The sequence below is a fragment of the Microcaecilia unicolor genome, chromosome 7 (genome assembly GCF_901765095.1).
Source record: "Microcaecilia unicolor chromosome 7, aMicUni1.1, whole genome shotgun sequence".
NCBI lineage: Eukaryota > Metazoa > Chordata > Amphibia > Gymnophiona > Siphonopidae > Microcaecilia > Microcaecilia unicolor.
Window position 1 is genome coordinate 104,623,570 of NC_044037.1, and position 22,176 is coordinate 104,645,745.

General features: G+C 44.1%; 1 protein-coding gene and 1 non-coding gene across 2 annotated transcripts; both read left to right on the forward strand.

The window, feature by feature from the left end:
* Nucleotides 1–1,653: 1,653 nt before the first annotated feature.
* On the forward strand, nt 1,654–20,434 carry LOC115475060 (zymogen granule membrane protein 16-like). Its single transcript, XM_030210799.1, has 4 exons — nt 1,654–1,675; nt 2,746–2,816; nt 10,882–11,014; nt 20,053–20,434. The coding sequence occupies exons 2-4, from the start codon at nt 2,762–2,764 to the stop codon at nt 20,432–20,434; spliced, it is 570 nt and encodes a 189-aa protein (XP_030066659.1). The 5' UTR covers nt 1,654–1,675; nt 2,746–2,761.
* On the forward strand, nt 1,757–1,858 carry LOC115475222. The gene has a single exon (XR_003942994.1). It is a non-coding gene; the product is annotated as a U6 spliceosomal RNA (small nuclear RNA).
* Nucleotides 20,435–22,176: the final 1,742 nt, after the last annotated feature.

The window sequence follows — 22,176 nt, forward strand, 5'->3', positions numbered from 1 at the left end:
TGTAAAGCTGCCTGTGCATACTTTTCTGTCTCATCTATGTGTATGTGTGTGTCTGCTCTGCGTTCGAACGTGTGTGTGCATGTGTCAAGCTGCTTGTATATCCTTTTCTGTCTCGTGTGTGTGTGAAGTTGCCGTATCTCAAAAAAGATACAACGGAATTAGAAAAGGTTCAAAGAAGAGCGACCAAAATGATAAAGGGAATGGAACTCCTCTCATTTGAGGAAAGGCTAAAGAGAGCTCTTCAGCTTGGAAAAGAAACGAATGAGGGGGGATGTGATTGAGGTCTACAAAATCCTGAGTGGTGTAGAACGAGTTGAAGTAAATCAATTTTTAAATACTTTTAAAACAAATAGGAAAAAATATATTTTCACTCAATGAATAGTTAAATTCTGGAACTCTTTGCTGGAGGATGTAGTAACAGCCGTTAGCGTATCTGGGTTTAAAAAAGGTTTGAACAGGTTCCTGGAGGAAAAGTCCATAGTCTGCTATTGAGACAGACATGGGGAAGCAACTGCTCGCCCTGGAATTGGTAGCATAGAATGTTGCCATGATTTGGGTTTCAGCCAGGTTTTTGTGGCCTGACTTGGACACTGTTGGAAACAGGATACTGGGCTTGATGGACCATTGGTCTGAGTATGGCTACTCTTATGTTCTTATGCCTGAATATCCTTTTCTGTCTCATCTGTGTATATGTGTTTATGTGTGTGTGTCTGTCAAGCTGCCTATATATCCTTTTCTGTTTTGCCTGTACATGTGTCTTTTTGCATTTCTCTATGTCTATTATTCTGTCTCTTTCTGTTGGTTTTTCAGGCTTCAAAGATTTATTTTTATTACATTTGTACCCCGCGCTTTCCCACTCATGGCAGGCTCAATGCTGCTTACATGGGGCAATGGAGGGTTAAGTGACTTGCCCAGAGTCACAAGGAGCTGCCTGTGCCTGAAGTGGGAATCGAACTCAGTTCCTCAGTTCCCCAGGACCAAAGTTCACCACCCTAACCACTAGGCCACTCCTCCACTCAGAGACAATAGAGATATAAAAAGGGCATTCCTAAAACTATACAACCCTTGTGTTCACCGATAGGCCTCTCCCTACCAGGTACAATATGTACTAATCTGAACATGTTATCAGCCCACCCCTTCGCAGTGTATTTTTTCCAGCGAAAAAGGTGCCGGTACTCAAATGCCAGGCCACCCTTTAAGGGTGGGGTGATCACTGAGGGACCCACCCCACAATAGCCAGGACCCCTAGAACCAGTCACAGAATCTATGACAAAACAAGATTTGTGTGTAGAGCCTGAGATCTTTCATTAAAACTTGGGGACCATGGGTCAATTTTAGCAGACAATGGAAAAGGTGCTGGTACTCAGTACCCCCAAGTACCCCCTCAAAAAAAGCCCTGCCCCTTCGTGAAGAGTCTCCTGTCTGCTGCTGCTCTACCTGTCCTCAAAATGAGACAGCTGTAGGGCACAGATATGCCTGAAGACAAGCTATAAAAAGTACTCATTGAAAACCTTTTAATCTCTTTAGGATATTTAAACAGGAGGTAGGTTTCCCACTTAAATCAACATATGGAGCTGTCATTCCTTTGCCTCCACCCCTCTCAGTTTCTATAAAAACTCCCCGGGGAAACCAGCAACTCCCAGGACCCCAGAGAGACAGACGGCACAAGTAAGAAGTGAGTTATAGCTCCTTCATGACTGATAATCTTCTCTGTCCTTCCTTCTACTTCCCACTGGCTCAGTAAAATGGAACACAGGCTGGCTTCAGCTGCGTGTATATGAAATGTAATGATAAAGAAAAGATTAGCTTATCCCTGCTCAGGGATGAGACACAAATTTATGAAGCATTCTTTATTTTTAACAGTCTCACATATAGGATTGAGCTTGTAGGTGTTTGGGCAATGCACAGTCTGTGAATCTGACTCATGACCTTTTGTGTTCCATCAAGATAATGGTCATGACTGATGATAGAAATGTATAAAATAACTTTAAAAATCTGGAAGCTTTGCTGTTTGTGAATCAAATCTCTCCTGGGGCTTCCTGCTCCTTTTTTATTTATTATTATTAGCACTAGTTGAATGTGTTCTGTAATATACACCATACTACTGAGATATCTCATAAAACCAAAGAACAGAAGTGTATTTGACCGAAGTAACTAAGCAATTTAGAGAGTTTAATTGATAAACACCTACTGAACAGGTCTGTATACTTTTTTTTTTTGTAAAGAACAGGTTTATTAATAGCATATTGATGATAAAAATTTCATTAACACAAAAACGGTATTCAGAATTAACAGAGTCTACTTCCTGGAATGTGATTGCACATCTGCATGTGTATGTGGATTTCAAAAACATCCTTGGAGCTCCTGACATGTCCTGAGAATTTGGCATGGATAGGAGTTTTTAGGGGCACCCACACAGACATGGTTATCTACTAAGCCTTCTTGCCTTTAGAAAGCAGGTTGAAATAAACAGAAATACAGCTTTGACTTATTCAGAGAAGTTAGTACTACAGTATCTGATAGCTGTGGTGATTTCAGTCTCTAGGGTCAGAACAAATCATTGCTGCTCTTGTCCCCCACTCCGCAATGCGTACATACATGAATTAGCAGGTAATGAACTTCCCTTTCATTCTTAAAAATGGCCCCTCTAAGGTACAATGGCAGGGCATAGAATAAAAGAAATCTTCTTCTCTAGTGAAAAGCATATTAAATGAACCCTCTTTTTTTTGGGTTTCTCCCCTGCAGTTCTTTTTTTCTGAGGATGCTGCGTGTCTTCTTTTTCTCCCTGCTCTGTGTTGGCAGCTGTCTCAGTGCAGGTAAGGGATACAGGGGAAAATGGAGTGGCTTCCCCAGGTAATTCAACTTCAATCTTGATTGTATTTGATATTGTGCAGGATGAATGGATCATCTGCTCCCTCTTCTTTCATGGGCCGATGCTCAAAACGTAACGCCAGCGCTAGAGGTGATTAGAGCCAGTGAGCACAGAATGCTCAGAGGGCTCTAGCATGGGAGACAATGTACATGCCAAAGATTAGCGCAATATCATAGTCAAATGGATGTTAATGAGGTCATTTCCTATTCCCTTCTAATGCTCAGAGAACAGCGCCCAAAACAAAGCCGCCCTTACCGCTGAAAACCTAACACCAGCTCGGAGCAGCCGTTAGGGTTTTTGAAGAGAGAATTTCTCATGATTCTTTCTTTACAATCTGCCAGTTTTTATATAATTTGGAAGCAGAAGGAAACCTATGCAAGCTACTAAGCGCTGGCAGTGAGAGACAAATGTATGCGAGTCAGAGCATACCCAAAACTGAAAGTTCACAACGGCTCCTGTTTCCTGCGCTTAAATATATGCCTTCCAAGTAAAAACAAAAAACTGAAAAGCTTATATTTAAAGGTGCAGAAAATAGGCACCAATGGGTGTTTCACTTTCAGTTTTACCAAGCGCATGCGTACAAGAGCTTCCGCGAAACTCTTCTATGCATGCACCAAGCATGTTCCCCCCTTGATTTTGCTTTTACAGCATGCATATAATTTGAAAACCATTTCCTTTGAGCATTGGTGAGCTATTTTTGTGCACTATTCCTTCACTATAGGTTCTATGCTGTTGGCTTAACCACGGGAGTTTGTATCTTTGTTTCTCTTTTTCTCTCACTGTACATCTGTTTCTTCCCTTTTACTTCTCTCTCCTTCCATCTCTTCAAATTATGTCATATAGTAGGGCCACCTTTCCCACTCACAGCAGTAGTATGGACATGGAGATGCTGACTTGGATCCCAAGCAGCAGGAAACCCAGAGCAGATACAACAGTCTACTTCCCATAACAGGTTAGTGTTCCCAAGGCTTTGCATGTAGAGCAGGGGTGGACTGACCATATGGGCAACCAGGCTGACCTGCTATTTACATGGGTCTATCTGACCGCTAAACTTAGCAGGTCAGCCAAAGAATATTGGCGCTAACCGGCTATGTCGTTCAACATAGCTGGTGACCAGACTAGCCGCTAAGCAGTAATATTCAGCCGAGGTAGCCAGCTATCTCGTGCTGAATATTAGCACTTTGCCGGCTTAAGACTATTTAACTGGCCAGGAGCCGTTCCTGGCTGGTGTGACACCTGGTTATGCTAGTATTCTATAACAGAACCTAGGCACCTGTGTTTTATTATACAATAGGCTCCTCCTACTTGGCCTTAAGACACCAAAATGGAGGTGCCTAGTTAAAGAATTCAAAATTTGGCACCGCAAAACATCGGTGCTATTCTATAAAGAGTGTGCATGCTTTATAGAATCGTGCTTAGCACTGATTCTGCACTGAACTTTTAGGTGCCGGTCTTATGCCTGGTAAAACCAGGTGTAAATGCTGGCACTGAACTTGGACATATTCTGTAAATCTGTAATCTTTTGTAATGCCCTGACACACCCCTTGGCCATGCCCCCTTTTCAGATACGCACTATAAAAGTTTGGCTCGGATCCTTAGAGGAGTAGCTTAGAGATTAGTGCAGTGGACTTTGATCCTGGGGAACTGAGTTCGATTCCCACTGCAGCTCCTTGTGACTCTGGGCAAGTCACTTAACCCTCCATTGCCCCTGGTACAAATAAGTACCTGAATATACTATGTAAACCGCTTAGAATGTAGTTGCAAAAACCACAGAAAGGCGGTATATCAAGTCCCATTTCCCTTTCCCTTACAGAATAGCGCATAGCCAGATGCACTCACAAATCTTGAGTCCAATTAACTGTAATAATTGGTTGTTAGCGCCTGATTATTGCTAGCTAAAAGCTCGTTACTCAATTAAGTTGCGTGAGCATCTTCGGCGCACAACTTTTGGTGCTTTGTATAGAATCCACTGTTTAATTGCAGTGCTAGTTCTATGTATTTACAAATGAGAAAAATCAATTCGTTCAGTTGAACAGGTAAATAGATCCAGTGCATTCCTTCTTCAGAATGCAAAGCAACCTCTCATGCACTGTAACAAGAGGGAAATATCTGCACCTCAAACAAAAGGATGTAACATAGTAAATGATGGCAGATAAAGACCTGAATGGTCCATCCAGTGTGCCCAACAAGATAAATCCCTTCAAGATTAACAGATTGAGCCAGTCTGGGTTTTACTTCCATTGCTTTCAATGGAAGCAAAACCCGGACTGGATCAATGTGTCCTTTTTCTGGAGCCATATGGTAACCCTAACTCCATGGACAGTTTTAGAATCTTCCCTGGAATTCTGCCAGCTCAAACACTGTACGTGCTGCATTCCAAAATTCCCTTCACACACACCTGTAGGCCCTGTTCTGATATTTTGTGAGATCAGTGAGGTTATTGTCCCAGTTTAATAGTACTTATCTTTTATGGGAGAACTCAAACTGATATGCACCAACCAGGAGAGAGACCTTGGGCTGATACAGTTTGATGATTTCCAAGTAGGAAAACAGTATGAGAATGTGGTGGCAGAGTCAGAAGGATCTAGTGAAGAGACATAAACAGCAGGAAACAAAGTCATTGATAGGACCTCACCTAAAATATTGCATTCAGTTCTGGAGACCATGCGTCTGAAAGGATATAGGCAGCATGGATGGTTCAGAGAAAGGCTACCAAAATAGTGTAGGATCTGTACCAAAAGCCCTATGAGATAAGAATGAAGGACCAAAATATGTGGCAGGTTGGTAGTTACCAGGTACTGTCTAGGAAGGCCACTATTAGATTTGTAGCTCTCTAGATTATTACAGAGTTTGGTAGAAAGGCATGGAATGGAGTAGGAGGTAGGTGCTAGACTAGAGAAAGGATTTTGTGTGGTCATCTATCTAGTATGGCAGAGAACCTATAAGGAAGCAAGCTGACTGGAAAGCAGTGACATCCTGCAAGCAGTCAAGCTTCTAGAGCTGGCAGCCTGGATATATCTTTACAATGTGGACAGGGATAACTGGGCAGATCAGATGGTCCAATTGGAGTTTCTGACAACAATACTGTGGAGCTCATTTTCAAAAAGAAAAATGTCCAAAAAGTGGCATAAATCTGCATTTGGAAGTTTTTCTCACAAAACCATCCAAATTGATATTTTCAAAACCAATTTTTAGATGTTTTCCTATTAAGTCCGTCACAAGGGGGCGTGTTAAGGGCAGGATCAGGGCATTCCTAACACTTGGACGTTTTTCAGCCATAATGGAACAAAACAAAACCATTCAGGACTAAAACTAAGATGCTTTGAGCTAGAGCTGTTTTTTTTATAACGAATAAGGCACAAAAAGGTGACCTAAATGACCAGATGACCACTAGAAGGAATAAGGGATGACCTCTCTTTATTCCCTCAGTGGCCACTAACCCCTTCCCACCCCCAAAAAATGTAATTTAAAACATTACTTGCCAGCCTCAGATGTTATACTCAGGTCCATTAGATCAGCATGCAGGTCCCTGGAGTAGTGTAGGGGTGGATGCAGGGCACTGCAGACAGGTGGACCCAGGCCCATACCCCCCTACCTGTTACACTTGTGAAGGAAACTGTGAGCCCTCCAAAGCTCACCAGAAACCCACTGTGCCCACATATAGGTGGAAGCTGGAGAATTGCATTTATGTTTCAACGTTTTTTATTGATTTTGCATCAGGTTAACATCTGACATATTCCATGTACTTTTCACTATAAATTCAAAACCTGAACATTGTAAATAATCAGAAAATGTAACATCCAAGTAATTCTTTTCAACATTTTCTCCCTTCCTCCCCCCCTCTCCTTCCCCCCCTACCCCCCATACCATTTCCCCCTTCCCTCTCGCCGCCCTCCCCTCTTGTCAGAATTCTCCCACCCTCTACTTTCTTCCTTCTCTCTAGCTATTTGCCTAAACTTGTACTCTGATAGTCCAGGCGCGTTCTCCCCCTCCCCCCTCCCCCAACTAGGCTTATGGGTTAAGCTATTTAGGCACATAAAGGCCTACTTTCTTATCTCTAGGGCTTGATGGTACTCCTATTAAGGAGCTGGCTGCGTCCACTGGGGCTCAACGCTTTCAAATATGGATCCCAAATCTGTACATATTGTGCGTGCCTTTTCGGGGAGCCTCATGCCTCCCTCGCTTCCCAAGTTGCTAACAGGTGCACCTGGTTCCTCCAATGCCAATATGCCGGTGTTTCCGGTACTGTCCAGTACTGTAATATGGTCTTCCGAGCTACCAAGCTCAGTTTTCGGCATAAAATACGTGCACCTGCAGAGTGTATCCTAAAGGCCCTCTGTGTGTCTAGAACAAAATGATCCCAAGTTTGGAGAATTGCATTTAAATGGGTTTCTTTCCCTTTATTTTTAAATAAATGGTTTTATTTGTGTGAAGGGAATTTTAGAATGAAGCATGTGCATTGTTTGAGCTGGCAGAATTCCCGGGAAGATTCTAAAAGTATCCGTGGAGTCAGTTGGGTGGGTTTTATCATGAGAGGAAGACTTGTGTTTGAAAGGTTGGTATAACGGCCTAGTGTTAATCTTGAAGGGATTCTGTAAATGATGTGTGGTGTGAATCTGAATTAGTTAAATTAGAAGCCCATGGTATAACTTGGCTTCAGGGAATCGAGCCTAATTTATTAAAATTTTGGTGGCTCATTTAAAATTAGGGTTTACTGAAGTTAAAATGTAAAATCCTGGCTTTGTAGGTGGGTGTTTTGACTATTACTTGACTATTACCTGTTCCTCTGATCCTATACCCACCCATCTACTTAACACTATCTCTCCTACTGTCATCCCATTTATCTGTCATATCCTCAATCTTTCACTGTCCACTGCGACTGTTCCTGATGCCTTCAAACATGCCGTAGTCACACCACTCCTTAAAAAACCTTAATTGGACCCTACCTGTCCTTCCAACTATTGCCCCATCTCCCTCCTCCCTTTCCTATCCAAGATACTTGAACGTGCTGTTCACTGCCGTTGCCTTTACTTTCTTTCATCTCAAGCTATTCTTGATCCACTTCAATCTGGCTTTTGCCCCCTTCATTCAACTGGAACAATGCTTGCTAAAGTCTCCAATGATCTGTTCCTAGCCAGGTCCAAAGGTCTTTATTCTATCCTCATCCTTCTCGATCTATCTGCTGCTTTTGACACTGTTGATCACAGCCTACTCCTTGATATGCTGTTCTCACTTGGATTTCAGGGCTCTGTTTTTTCCTGGTTTTCTTCTTATCTCTCCCAGCGTACCTTTAGTGTATACTCTAGTGGATCCTCTTCTACTTCTATCCCACTGTCAGTTGGTGTACCTCAGGGATCTGTCCTGGGACCTCTTGTCTTCTCCATTTATACTTCTTCCCTTGGTACTCTGATCTCATCCCATGGTTTTCAGTATCATCTTTACGCTAATGACTCCCAAATCTACCTCTCCACACCAGAAATCTCAGCCGAAACCCAGGCCAAAGTATCAGCCTGCCTGTCTGACATTGCTGCCTGGATGTCTCAGCGGCATCTGAATCTAAACATGACCAAGACTGAGCTTCTTATTTTTCCCCCTAAACCAACCTCTCCTCCTCCCCCATTCTCTATTTCTGTGGATAACACTCTCATCCTTCCTGTCTCATCAGCTCGTAACCTTGAGGTTATCTTCGACTCCTCCCTCTCCTTCTCTGCACATATACTGCTAAAACCTGTCGTTTCTTCCTCTGTAATATCAGCAAAATTCGCTCTTTCCTTTCTGAGCACACTACCAGAACCCTCATCCACGTTCTTATCACCTCTCGCTTAGACTATTGCAACTTGCTTCTCACTTAGCCATCTCTCTCCTCTTCAATCTATTCAAAATTCTGCTGCACGACTAATATTCCGCCAGGGTCGTTATGCTCATATTAGCCCTCTCCTCAAGTCACTTCACTGGCTTCCTATCCGTTTCCGCATACAGTTCAAACTCCTCTTATTGACCTATAAGTGCATTCACTCTGCAGCTCCTCAGTACCTCTCCACTCTCATCTCTCCCTACATTCCTCCCCGGGAACTCCGTTCACTGGGTAAATCTCTCTTATCTGCACCCTTCTCCTCCACTGCTAACTCCAGACTCCGTTCCTTTTATCTTGCTGCACCATATGCCTGGAATAGACTTCCTGAGCCGGTATGTCAAGCTCCACCTCTGGCCGTCTTCAAATCTAAGCTAAAAGCCCACCTTTTTGTTGCTGCTTTTAACTCCTAACCCTTATTCACTAGTTCAGAACCCTTATTTTATCATCCTCACCTTAATATTCCCTTATCTCTTGTTTGTCCTGTTTGTCTCTCCTAATTAGATTGTAAGCTCTGTCGAGCAGGGACTGTCTCTTCATGTTCAAGTGTACAGCACTGCGTACGTCTAGTAGCGCTATAGTAGTAGTAGTTTATTATAAAACAGTAGGTGTTTGGAGTAAAAAAAAAATTTGAACTGGGAAGTTCCTGGCTCTGTAAAGGGACTGTGTCCTCAAACTGTAAATGATTTTATGGAAGTCTGTTATGGAGTTCTTCAAGATTAGTATTTGAACAAATAAGAGTTTGAATACAGCTGCTTAAAAATAGTCTTTAAGTCAGTAATAAAGGTGCTTCCAAACTGGTTCTATATAATTTAAAGCTGTTTATTGTTTTAAAAATGTCAGCTTTTCTATGAGCAGAACAAAATTTAGAAGTTGTAAAAGGAAAGAAATATTCCTTCGTTTTGCAAATTCAATTAAATTGAATAGTGACAGCCTTAGGAAATTTAAAGCTGGAACTTTGAAGTCTGGGATATTAAATAGTAAATGTTTCAGACTGGGTGTACATTGTTTTTGTTAGTTTGGGCTTTTAATTTGTGTATGACATTAAATTGCTTTGTGAATGATTTGAAATGAAACAGGTGAAAGAGAATGGTTCTGGGAGGGATTAAATAGGGACACCAATTATCCGTTTGTTTGCTTTTTTAGCTAGGGAAATGTAGGGAAGAAACAGTTGTTCCAAACCTACTTAGGTAGTATAGCATTTCTCCATTTGAGTTTGATTAGTCAGGGAGTAGGTTTATCAAGAAGAAGACAAGATATGAAAAGAGCTCCAAATTAAAAGAAAGGAGAAGCAAAGAAGAAAACCAAGAAAGAGCAAAGAGAGCTGAGGGGGCCTTTTACTAAAGCTTAGTTCAAGTTATCTGCAGCAGGGCCCATAGGAATAAAATGGGCCCTGCTGCAGATAACTCGAGCTAAGCTTTAGTAAACAACCCCCTAAGTGACAAACAGACATTTTAAGACACATTGGGTCCTGTTTACTAAGCAGCGTTATAGGTGTGTTAACATTTTTAATGGGCGTTAACCATGTACGCACATTAACCATGTACGTGCCTACAATATCCCTATAGGCACCTACATGGTTAGCACGCACGCTAAGTGTAGAAGCGCTAAAAACACTAATGCACCATAGAGAAAATACAAAACAGAGTTATACTTACCTGAGAGACTTGAGTCTTGAAGTGGTTGCTGATCCTCGAAAATAAGAGGTTGACACAGAGAATCAACTGAATTTGGGTAATGGTTTCTCTTAAATTCAAGCAGGGGTTTCAAACTGCAATTTGCATGCACTACCTCTATTGTCTTTCTACAATATAACCTGAAAGCCCAACTGCCTGGGGTGCCCCCAGGACAGGTTTAGGAATTTCTATGCTATCTAATGCTGCACTATTTTATTTATATTGTGATATATTTTGGTATTATACTGTACTAGAAATGTTGATAGACTCATCAACCAATCAGATGGCAGAAGTTTGCCTTCACTTTGTGTCATGGGAGCACTCTGGTTGATTGCTTGCTATTGCTACACTTACATTTCTTGAATGGAGATTGTGGCTTGTCTGTGTGTGTTTCACATTCCCAGGTTTCCACCATGCTGGAAAGGAGAGGGGTGAGGGTCTCTTTCTACCTTTGATTCTCTTTTCTCTCTCTCTCACCACAGCTAGTCCCCGCACCTCATCCTATTCTGGAGAATATGGCGGAAAAGGTGGGAAGAAGTTCTCACAATCAAAAAACCAACTGGATGGACCCATCACTGCAATAAGAATCCGACTGACCACTTATTACATCGTAGGGTGAGTGAGGACAGCTTGAGGAGAAAGTTTCCTGAGGAAATAAGTGGACGACTGCCCCAAATCTATTTATTTAAAAATAGTTATAACCCACAGCTATCCACCATTCTTTGTGGGGTACAATAAACATATATACAGTGGGGGAAATAAGTATTTGATCCCTTGCTGATTTTGTAAGTTTGCCCACTGACAAAGACATGAGCAGCCCATAATTGAAGGGTAGGTTATTGGTAACAGTGAGAGATAGCACATCACAAATTAAATCCGGAAAATCACATTGTGGAAAGTATATGAATTTATTTGCATTCTGCAGAGGGAAATAAGTATTTAATCCCTCTGGCAAACAAGACCTAATACTTGGTGGCAAAACCCTTGTTGGCAAGCACAGCGGTCAGACGTCTTCTGTAGTTGATGATGAGGTTTGCACACATGTCAGGAGGAATTTTGGTCCACTCCTCTTTGCAGATCATCTCTAAATCATTAAGAGTTCTGGGCTGTCGCTTGGCAACTCGCAGCTTCAGCTCCCTCCATAAGTTTTCAATGGGATTAAGGTCTGGTGACTGGCTAGGCCACTCCATGACCCTAATGTGCTTCTTCCTGAGCCACTCCTTTGTTGCCTTGGCTGTATGTTTTGGGTCATTGTCATGCTGGAAGACCCAGCCACGACCCATTTTTAAGGCCCTGGCGGAGGGAAGGAGGTTGTCACTCAGAATTGTACGGTACATGGCCCCATCCATTCTCCCATTGATGCGGTGAAGTAGTCCTGTGCCCTTAGCAGAGAAACACCCCCAAAACATAACATTTCCACCTCCATGCTTGACAGTGGGGACGGTGTTCTTTGGGTCATAGGCAGCATTTCTCTTCCTCCAAACACGGCGAGTTGAGTTCATGCCAAAGAGCTCAATTTTTGTCTCATCTGACCACAGCACCTTCTCCCAATCACTCTCGGCATCATCCAGGTGTTCACTGGCAAACTTCAGACGGGCCGTCACATGTGCCTTCCGGAGCAGGGGGACCTTGCGGGCACTGCAGGATTGCAATCCGTTATGTCATAATGTGTTACCAATGGTTTTCGTGGTGACAGTGGTCCCAGCTGCCTTGAGATCATTGACAAGTTCCCCCCTTGTAGTTGTAGGCTGATTTCTAACCTTCCTCATGATCAAGGATACCCCACGAGGTGAGATTTTGCGTGGAGCCCCAGATCTTTGTCGATTGACAGTCATTTTGTACTTCTTCCATTTTCTTACTATGGCACCAACAGTTGTCTCCTTCTCGCCCAGCGTCTTACTGATGGTTTTGTAGCCCATTCCAGCCTTGTGCAGGTGTATGATCTTGTCCCTGACATCCTTAGACAGCTCCTTGCTCTTGGCCATTTTGTAGAGGTTAGAGTCTGACTGATTCACTGAGTCTGTGGACAGGTGTCTTTCATACAGGTGACCATTGCCGACAGCTGTCTGTCATGCAGGTAACGAGTTGATTTGGAGCATCTACCTGGTCTGTAGGGGCCAGATCTCTTACTGGTTGGTGGGGGATCAAATACTTATTTCCCTCTGCAGAATGCAAATAAATTCATATACTTTCCACAATGTGATTTTCCGGATTTAATTTGTGATGTGCTATCTCTCACTGTTACCAATAACCTACCCTTCAATTATGGGCTGCTCATGTCTTTGTCAGTGGGCAAACTTACAAAATCAGCAAGGGATCAAATACTTATTTCCCCCACTGTATAAATAATAAAGACATAATCAAAACAAAGACATTTATATCTGTTATAGATAAATGTAACATTGTCTATACATCACTGTCATACAATTACCAAACGCCTGATAAGTACATTAAATTGCTTTGTGAATGATTTGAAATGAAACAGGTGAAAGAGAATGGTTCTGGGAGGGATTAAATAGGGACACCAATTATCCGTTTGTTTGCTTTTTTAGCTAGGGAAATGTAGGGAAGAAACAGTTGTTCCAAACCTACTTTAGGTAGTATAGCATTTCTCCATTTGAGTTTGTATAGTCAGGGAGTAGGTTTATCAAGAAGAAGACAAGATATGAAAAGAGCTCCAAATTAAAAGAAAGGAGAAGCAAAGAAGAAAACCAAGAAAGAGCAAAGAGAGCTGAGGGGGCCTTTTACTAAAGCTTAGTTCAAGTTATCTGCAGCAGGGCCCATAGGAATAAAATGGGCCCTGCTGCAGATAACTCGAGCTAAGCTTTAGTGAACAACCCCCTAATCCTGCTTGCTCCAGTCAGCCTGATCCAGCTTCCCCTGCTCGATCCAGTCCATCTGCACTAGCTTGCTCCAGTCCGCCTGATCCAGCTTCCAGTCCATCTGCATCAGCTTGCTCCACCCCACCAGCTTGTCCAACTTGCCTGCTCACTCACTCCCTACCTCTGTCACTACCTATGGCCCCCTTTCACATTCTATTCCTCGCCCTATCCCTCCCCAATCTCTTCCCCCTCCTTCCGCTGTCTACCACACGAACTCACTACCCATCCCCCCCTTCCTGCTCACTACTGCAATACCCTACCTACCCCTATCCCCCTCCACCTCACCATCCCTACTGTCCTCCTCCTCCTTCCTAGCTCTCAACCTCCAACACCTCCTTCCTGCCATGAACCCTTCCCCATTCCTCCTCTGCGCATCCCGCCTTCGGCACCTTTGTCGCCCTACCTCCCCCACCCTTCTCCGCTCTCTCTTGCTCCTTCTCCTGGTATCCGCAGGAGACATCAATCCCAATCCAGGTCCATCACACATGTCCTCGTCCTCGTCTCATCTATGCAAACGTTCCCGCGATATCTCCAATCTCATCTCCATTCCCCTCCTCCCCCCTTCCTCCCTCCCCTTCTCGTGTGCCCTGTGGAATGCCCACTCAATCTGCAACAAACTTACCTTCACCCATGATCTCTTCATCTCCCATTCCCTCCATCTGCTCGCCCTAACCGAAACCTGGCTCACCCCCGACGACTCTGCCTCAGTCGCAGCCCTTTGCCACGGAGGCTACCTTTTCTCCCATTCACCCCGCACAGCTAGCCGCGGTGGCGGCGTTGGCCTACTACTTTCGCCCTCCTGCAGTTTTCAATCCCTCCTCCTACCACAGTCTCACTGCTTCTCATCCTTTGAAGTCCATTCCATCCAGTGGTGTGCTGGTAAATTTTTAACAACAGGCTCTCTCCCCGGTCCACCTCGGCGCCCCCCCCCCCCCCGTCCACCACTGCGCCCCCCCCCCAAACAAAAATTGCAGAGCTGGCTATACCCGGGGGGGGGGGGGGGGGGCGGCCAACACATTACTCTCTCCAGGAAAAAAAAATTATATGATCCCAGGTTCCAATCTAATTCATGTTTATTATGGGATAAAATGCCATAAATAAGTAAATAAACATAAACTTTTAACGTTCAGCACCTGATTCTCAAAGTGGACATATTCCAAACACTATAATGAAAATAAAATTATTTTTTTTCTACCTTTGTTGTCTGGTGACTTTGTTTCTCTGATCATGCAGGTCCAGTATCTGCTTCTGCTGCTCTCTATCTGTTCCCTTGACTCCGTTTCCAGGGCTTCCTTTCCATTTATTTCTTTTCTTTCCTCCTTTCTTCTTCATTTCTGGTCCTTCGCATACTTGACTGTACAGTGGATCCAGCTTCTGCCTATTTTCTCCATCCATGTGCAGTTTCTCTCCTCACTTCCTTTTCCCTCATCTAATCTCCTTCCTCTTTCTTCCCTCCATGTCCAGCATTTCTTCTCTCTCCCTTCCCTCCCCTCCATCCATGTCCTGAAACTCTCCTCTCTCCCCTGCCCCTCTCTATCCATCCATACCCAGCAATTCTCTTCTCTCCCCTGCCCCCTCTGCCCATCCATGCCCAGCAATTCTCTCCTCTGCCCATCCATGCCCAGCAATTTTCTCCCCTGCTTTCCTCTGCCCATCCATGCCCAGCAATTCTCTCCCCTGCCTCCCTCTGCCCATCCATGCCCAGCAGTTCTCTCCCCTGCTGCCCTCTGCCCATCCATGCCCAGCAGTTCTCTCCCTGCCCTGCCTCCCTCTGCCCATCCATGCCCAGCAGTTCTCTCCCCTGCCACTCTCTGCCCATCCATGCCCAGCAGTTCTCTCCCTGCCCTGCCTCCCTCTGCCCATCCATGCCCAGCAATTCTCTGCCCTGCCCCCCTCTGCCCATCCATGCCCAGCAGTTCTCCTCCCTCCCCTGCCCTCCTGCTCCCATCCATGTGTAGCGATGTCCTTCACCCCCCCATCCTCCCCTGCCGCTCCCATCCATCCGTTTCAATTACCTGCCTCGAAGCGCCGCATTATCTAAAGCCTGCCTGCTGCCCGTCTCCAGCTGCCTGCCTTCCCTGCTTGCTTCTCAGGAGTTGGTTCGCGCCCTTAGTCCCGCCACGGGGAAAAGGAAATGACGTCAGAAGGTGTGACTAAGGGCGCGAACCAACTCCTGAGAAGCAAGCAGGGAAGGCAGGCAGCTGGAGACGGGCAGCAGGCAGGCTTTAGATAATGCGGCGCTTCGAGGCAGGTAATTGAAACGGACGGATGGGAGTGGCAGGGGAGGATCGGGGGGAGCGAAGGACATCGCTACACATGGATGGAAGCGGGAGGGGAGGTAAGCATGGCGCCCTCCTGCCATGCTTACCTCGTGCAGTGGAGCCGGCTCACCCCCTACAACAACCGGCTCGCAAGAGCTGTCAAAATTTAACAAGCGGCTCTTGCGAGCCGGTGCGAGCTGGCGCCAGCACACCACTGCCTCAGCTACACATAGGTGTTTTCTGGGACTGAGTCTTTAATGTTATATTCTACCACTCAAAGCCAATTAGTAGATATAAAAAGACTCAAAGCTACGTATGAGAAAGCAATGGGATTACTTGCCAATTCAGTTACAGTTCATTGGTTTCTCATAGAGAGAGGGCAGCTTGGCTGTCTCTCTGGCTTGAAGTAGGAAGTACACTCACTTTTATGTGTCCATTCATGATACGGGTAATATGACAGTAAGCACACCTGATTGGATCTGTGTTAATGTCATAGTTAACAATGATTGGCTATGGTAATGAGTAGCTTCAAATCTTATATACATATTTAGATTCAACCGTTATTGCATCTCTTTACCACAAGTTTCAGCAAGCCCCCTGCACCTGGCCCACTGACGTCCAGTAACCGCAAACTTCTCGTTTTGGCCTGCACCTGGTATTTTGCATCTTGTTTGTCCATTACTTCATCAGACCCTAGTTTCAGCAACTATAACTGTCACAAACAAGTCACAAACAAGTTGTTGCAATCTGTTATCATCTCTACAGTTATACATGCCTTCTGGATTTTTATTGAGGGCCTGCTGATTAAGATCAAACCTTCCATGGCCTGTCTTTCCCAAAGGGCAGCAAGCTGCATCACTTTTCTACAGTATACAGTGGGGGAAATAAGTATTTGATCCCTTGCTGATTTTGTAAGTTTGCCCACTGACAAAGACATGAGCAGCCCATAATTGAAGGGTAGGTTATTGGTAACAGTGAGAGATAGCACATCACAAATTAAATCCGGAAAATCACATTTTGGAAAGTATATGAATTTATTTGCATTCTGCAGAGGGAAATAAGTATTTGATCCCTCTGGCAAACAAGACCTAATACTTGGTGGCAAAACCCTTGTTGGCAAGCACAGCGGTCAGACGTCTTCTGTAGTTGATGATGAGGTTTGCACACATGTCAGGAGGAATTTTGGTCCACTCCTCTTTGCAGATCATCTCTAAATCATTAAGAGTTCTGGGCTGTCGCTTGGCAACTCGCAGCTTCAGCTCCCTCCATAAGTTTTCAATGGGATTAAGGTCTGGTGACTGGCTAGGCCACTCCATGACCCTAATGTGCTTCTTCCTGAGCCACTCCTTTGTTGCCTTGGCTGTATGTTTTGGGTCATTGTCGTGCTGGAAGACCCAGCCACGACCCATTTTTAAGGCCCTGGCGGAGGGAAGGAGGTTGTCACTCAGAATTGTACGGTACATGGCCCCATCCATTCTCCCATTGATGCGGTGAAGTAGTCCTGTGCCCTTAGCAGAGAAACACCCCCAAAACATAACATTTCCACCTCCATGCTTGACAGTGGGGACGGTGTTCTTTGGGTCATAGGCAGCATTTCTCTTCCTCCAAACACGGCGAGTTGAGTTCATGCCAAAGAGCTCAATTTTTGTCTCATCTGACCACAGCACCTTCTCCCAATCACTCTCGGCATCATCCAGGTGTTCACTGGCAAACTTCAGACGGGCCGTCACATGTGCCTTCCGGAGCAGGGGGACCTTGCGGGCACTGCAGGATTGCAATCCGTTATGTCGTAATGTGTTACCAATGGTTTTCGTGGTGACAGTGGTCCCAGCTGCCTTGAGATCATTGACAAGTTCCCCCCTTGTAGTTGTAGGCTGATTTCTAACCTTCCTCATGATCAAGGATACCCCACGAGGTGAGATTTTGCGTGGAGCCCCAGATCTTTGTCGATTGACAGTCATTTTGTACTTCTTCCATTTTCTTACTATGGCACCAACAGTTGTCTCCTTCTCGCCCAGCGTCTTACTGATGGTTTTGTAGCCCATTCCAGCCTTGTGCAGGTGTATGATCTTGTCCCTGACATCCTTAGACAGCTCCTTGCTCTTGGCCATTTTGTAGAGGTTAGAGTCTGACTGATTCACTGAGTCTGTGGACAGGTGTCTTTCATACAGGTGACCATTGCCGACAGCTGTCTGTCATGCAGGTAACGAGTTGATTTGGAGCATCTACCTGGTCCGTAGGGGCCAGATCTCTTACTGGTTGGTGGGGGATCAAATACTTATTTCCCTCTGCAGAATGCAAATAAATTCATATACTTTCCACAATGTGATTTTCCGGATTTAATTTGTGATGTGCTATCTCTCACTGTTACCAATAACCTACCCTTCAATTATGGGCTGCTCATGTCTTTGTCAGTGGGCAAACTTACAAAATCAGCAAGGGATCAAATACTTATTTCCCCCACTGTACATGTTCAGGTCAGCAAGTCTCTCGTCATACGTCTTGTAACGCAAATCTCATACCATTCTTGTAGCTTTTCTTTGCACCGCTTCAATTCTTTTTACATCCTTAGCAAGATATGGCCTCCAAAACTGAACACAATACTCCAGGTGGGGCCTCACCAACGACTCATAAAGGGGCATTAAAACCTCTTTTCTTCTGCTGGTCACACCTCTCTCTATACAGCCTAGCAACCTTCTAGCTACGGCCACTGCCTTGTCACACTGTTTCATCGCCTTCAGATCCTCAGATACTATCACCCCAAGATCCCTCTCCCCGTCCATACATATCAGACTCTCACTGCCTAACACATATGTCTCCTGTGGATTTCTACTCCCTAAGTGCATCACTTTGCATTTCTTCACATTGAATTTTAATTGCCAAACCTTAGACCATTCTTCTAGCTTCCACAGATCCTTTTTTATGTTTTCCACTCCCTCCCGGGTGTCCACTCTATTACAAATCTTAGTATCATCCGCAAAAAGGCAAACTTTACCTTCTAACCCTTTGGCAATGTCACTCACAAATATATTGAACAGAATCGGCCCCAGAACCAGTCCCTGAGGCACTCCACTACTCACCTTTCCCTCATCCGAGCGAATTCCATTAACCACCACCCTCTGGCGTCTGTCTGTCAACCAGTTCCTAATCCAGTTCACCATAAAATAATAAAAAAGGAACGCCAAATCCAAAGTGGAAAATACCTCATTCATTCTTACAGGAATACACTCAGCCACACAAAAATTAATCCATAAGAGGTAAACCCATCATTCCAGGGTGCAACCCTCAAAAGCAAATCTAAAAAAATTAGCTTTCAAAAACACTTTAAGGGATCCCTTTTATAAAGCTGCAGCAACCATGGTGTACTGCGGGACATGCTGAGGTGTCCCATGGTAAATTTAGGATTTGCATACGCTGTATTTCTTGGCACAGGAGGTGTGTCTGAGGAATGAAAGTGAGTGTGTTCTGCACTAATCAGTTAGCACAGCTGCATTGCTGAGTGCTAACCAATTAGTGTGTGCTTAAGGGGAAAGGGGATGGGACTTGATATACTACTGCATGTCCATGGTTACATTAAAAGCAGTTCACTTATTATATACAGGTACATATTTTATACTTGGGGCAATGGAGGGTTAGGTGACTTGCCCAGAGTCATAAGGAGCTGCAGTTGGAATCAAACCCAGTTCTCCAGGATCAAAGTCTGCCACACTAACCACTAGGCTACTCCTCCACTCATTAGGCTACCAAAAGTAGGGCCCTGTTTACTAAGCCATGCTAGAGGCATGTTAGCATTTTTAGTGTGCGCTAATCATTAGCGTGCGCTAACCATGTAGATGCCCATAATTATGGGCATCTACAGCACGCGCTAATTTTTTGCATGCACTAAAAATGCTAGTGCACCTTAGTAAACAAGGCCCTTAGTGTCTGGCTGTTAATTTAAAAATAGAAAAATCAGCTATTTTACCCCAGTGGTAAAAATGACCTTAGCATGCAGGAAAGATCCATGTAAGGGCATGCTAAGGCAAGCATTAATCAGGCCTGTTTTAAAGAACCCTTTTTTAGATCCACTACAATATCAAGTCCAGACTGAGCCACAGCAGCAGAAGTAACACTGTAGCAGCTATTAAAATTTGACACTAGAGGTAGTTGCCTACTTCTCTGTGCTTAAATCAGGGCCTGTTCCCATCTGTCAGGTTTCAGTAGCAGGGACTCTGTGGGAAGGCTGAGTGTTCATGTAACATATGTGACCAGCTCTGGCAAAAGGTGATCTATGTCACCAGAAACAAAAAATGAGGTTTGAATGAATTCTATTATAGTAAATAGTTTGTGATACAATAGTCCAAACCCCTATCCTTTTATGTGAAAAAATACAAAAGTTACAGAAGTTCAAACATGTAACTTTTGCAGACTGCTTATGGGCCCATGACATGAAAAATCAGCTATTCTCAACATTTTGGATGTGCAGAGGGAGTACCCCTGAGCTAATGTTTTCCCCCAACTTTCTTCACAGTCTGCAGGTGCGCTATGGGACAACCTGGTCAACACCTGTGGGGAGTCAGGGAGGGCACCTGGAAGAGGTTTTCCTGGAGCCAGGGGAGAGCGTGGTGCAGGTCGCTGGGAAGTACACCTCGTATGTGCGCAAACTTGTGTTTGTGACTGACCAGAGGCGCTACTACGCCTTCGGCAATGACTACGGTATCAGCTTCAATGCCACACCCCTTTATCCTGGGACCGTGCTGCGCTTCTTCAGTGGAAGAGCTAGCACTATGATTGATGCGATAGGCTTCCACTGGGGCACCTATATCAGTGTCACCAGAGGAACTGATCTCTTTAATTGTATTTATTATTCTTCTCAGACGAAAATGGTCAATAAAAGAATGCATGTTGCTTAACTTTTGTTTGCAACTTAATCTCTTGGAGCTGTGGGTGTAAGTATTTGGGTCCATACAGTGTTGGGTGTGTGTGTGTGTGTGTGTGTGTGTGTTCTGCAGGTCTCCAGGGAGCCACACTGGCAATGATGCCATTACAGGACTTCTGCTCAGCTTAAAGGGAACCGGAAGCTGAAGCAAAGTTAGGGAGTGCTATGAGAAACAGGGTGTTAAGGCTTCAGCTGGGTAAAAGGTGAAGCCTCTTTATCCTCTTTAAGTGAATTCTTCACTTCTGATTATGTAAAATTACGATTGTCTTATATACTGATCACAAATTGCTGAAAATCCTAGAGGAAAATACAGAACACGGGAGACTGATACACAAACATCGAAAAGCCTGAAGTTTGCAAAATGTTTCACTGCCAAAACAAATCTTGGAAGCTTGGAACAAAACAAGTTGTCCTTGCAGGCACCATATTTTATAACCTAAAGACAAAATATACTGCTTGCCTGTTACTTTTTAATAGCTGGGCAGAGGGTAATTGTTTTTTTTTTCTGCCATTATCTGCTATTACTATCAATCTAAGCAATAAATAGAAATAAAACAAATTAAAATAAGATTATGCCTTTTTATAGGACTAACAGTAAATTTTTTTGATTAGCTGTTGAAGGCAATACTTTCTTCAGATCAGAAGTTCAGAAATGAGCAAATGATAACATATATCAGAATATCTATGTGAAACATAAAAGCATTCCAATGACAGTGTCATGGGGAAACGTAGGGGTGGAGGTGGGGGTGGGGGTGAGGTGGGGTGTCCCTACCCGTAACCTCCGCTCTCAAGACAAATCCCTCCTTTCAGTACCCTTCTCCACCACCTCCAACTCCAGGCTCCGCCCTTTCTGTCTTGCCTCACCCCATGCCTGGAACAAACTCCCTGAGCCCATACGCCGTGCCCCCTCCCTACCAATCTTCAAATCAATGCTCAAAGCCCACCTCTTCAATGTCGCCTTCGGCACCTAATCACTACACCTCTTCTCAGGAAATCTTAACTGCCCCAACTTGACATTTCGTCCTTTAGATTGTAAGCTCTTCTGAGCAGGGACTGTCCTTAATTGTTAATTTGTACAGCGCTGCGTAACCCTAGTAGCGCTCTAGAAATGTTAAGTAGTAGTAGTAGTAGTAGTGATCAGAGGGTGACAAAGCAGTATAATTTTATGATTTATAATGTCATAGGAAACCCAGATCTTTGTTAAGTCCTGTCTGGTGGATGTCAAAATATTTCATCATTTTAACTTCAAAGGTTTTTCATTCCTGGATGGTTTTAACATTTCCTTTTAGTATTCTTACCATAAAGTCATTAATGCAGTGACACCCACCAGATAGGAACTATCACAGTCTAAACCATAAAATTATACTACTTTGTCACCTTCTGATCACCCATGCATCTCGCCCTGTTTTTCACTCTCCACCCCCACTCCTACCTTTCCTGTCTTTGGAATGCTTTTATGTTTCACATAAATATTCTGATACATGTCATCATTTGCTCATTTCTGAACTTCTGACCTGAAGAAGGTATTGCCTTTGAAAGCTAATCAAAAAATGTATTAAGTTAGTTCAATAAAAAAAGATCATCTCATTTTCTTTTCTTTGCTATATTATTACCTTTAAAAGTGAACTAACATGGCTACCAGACCACTTTACTATACATCTATAAATCTGCAGTATGAATTTGTGGTCCTTACCTTAACCTCTTATACATCTAGCA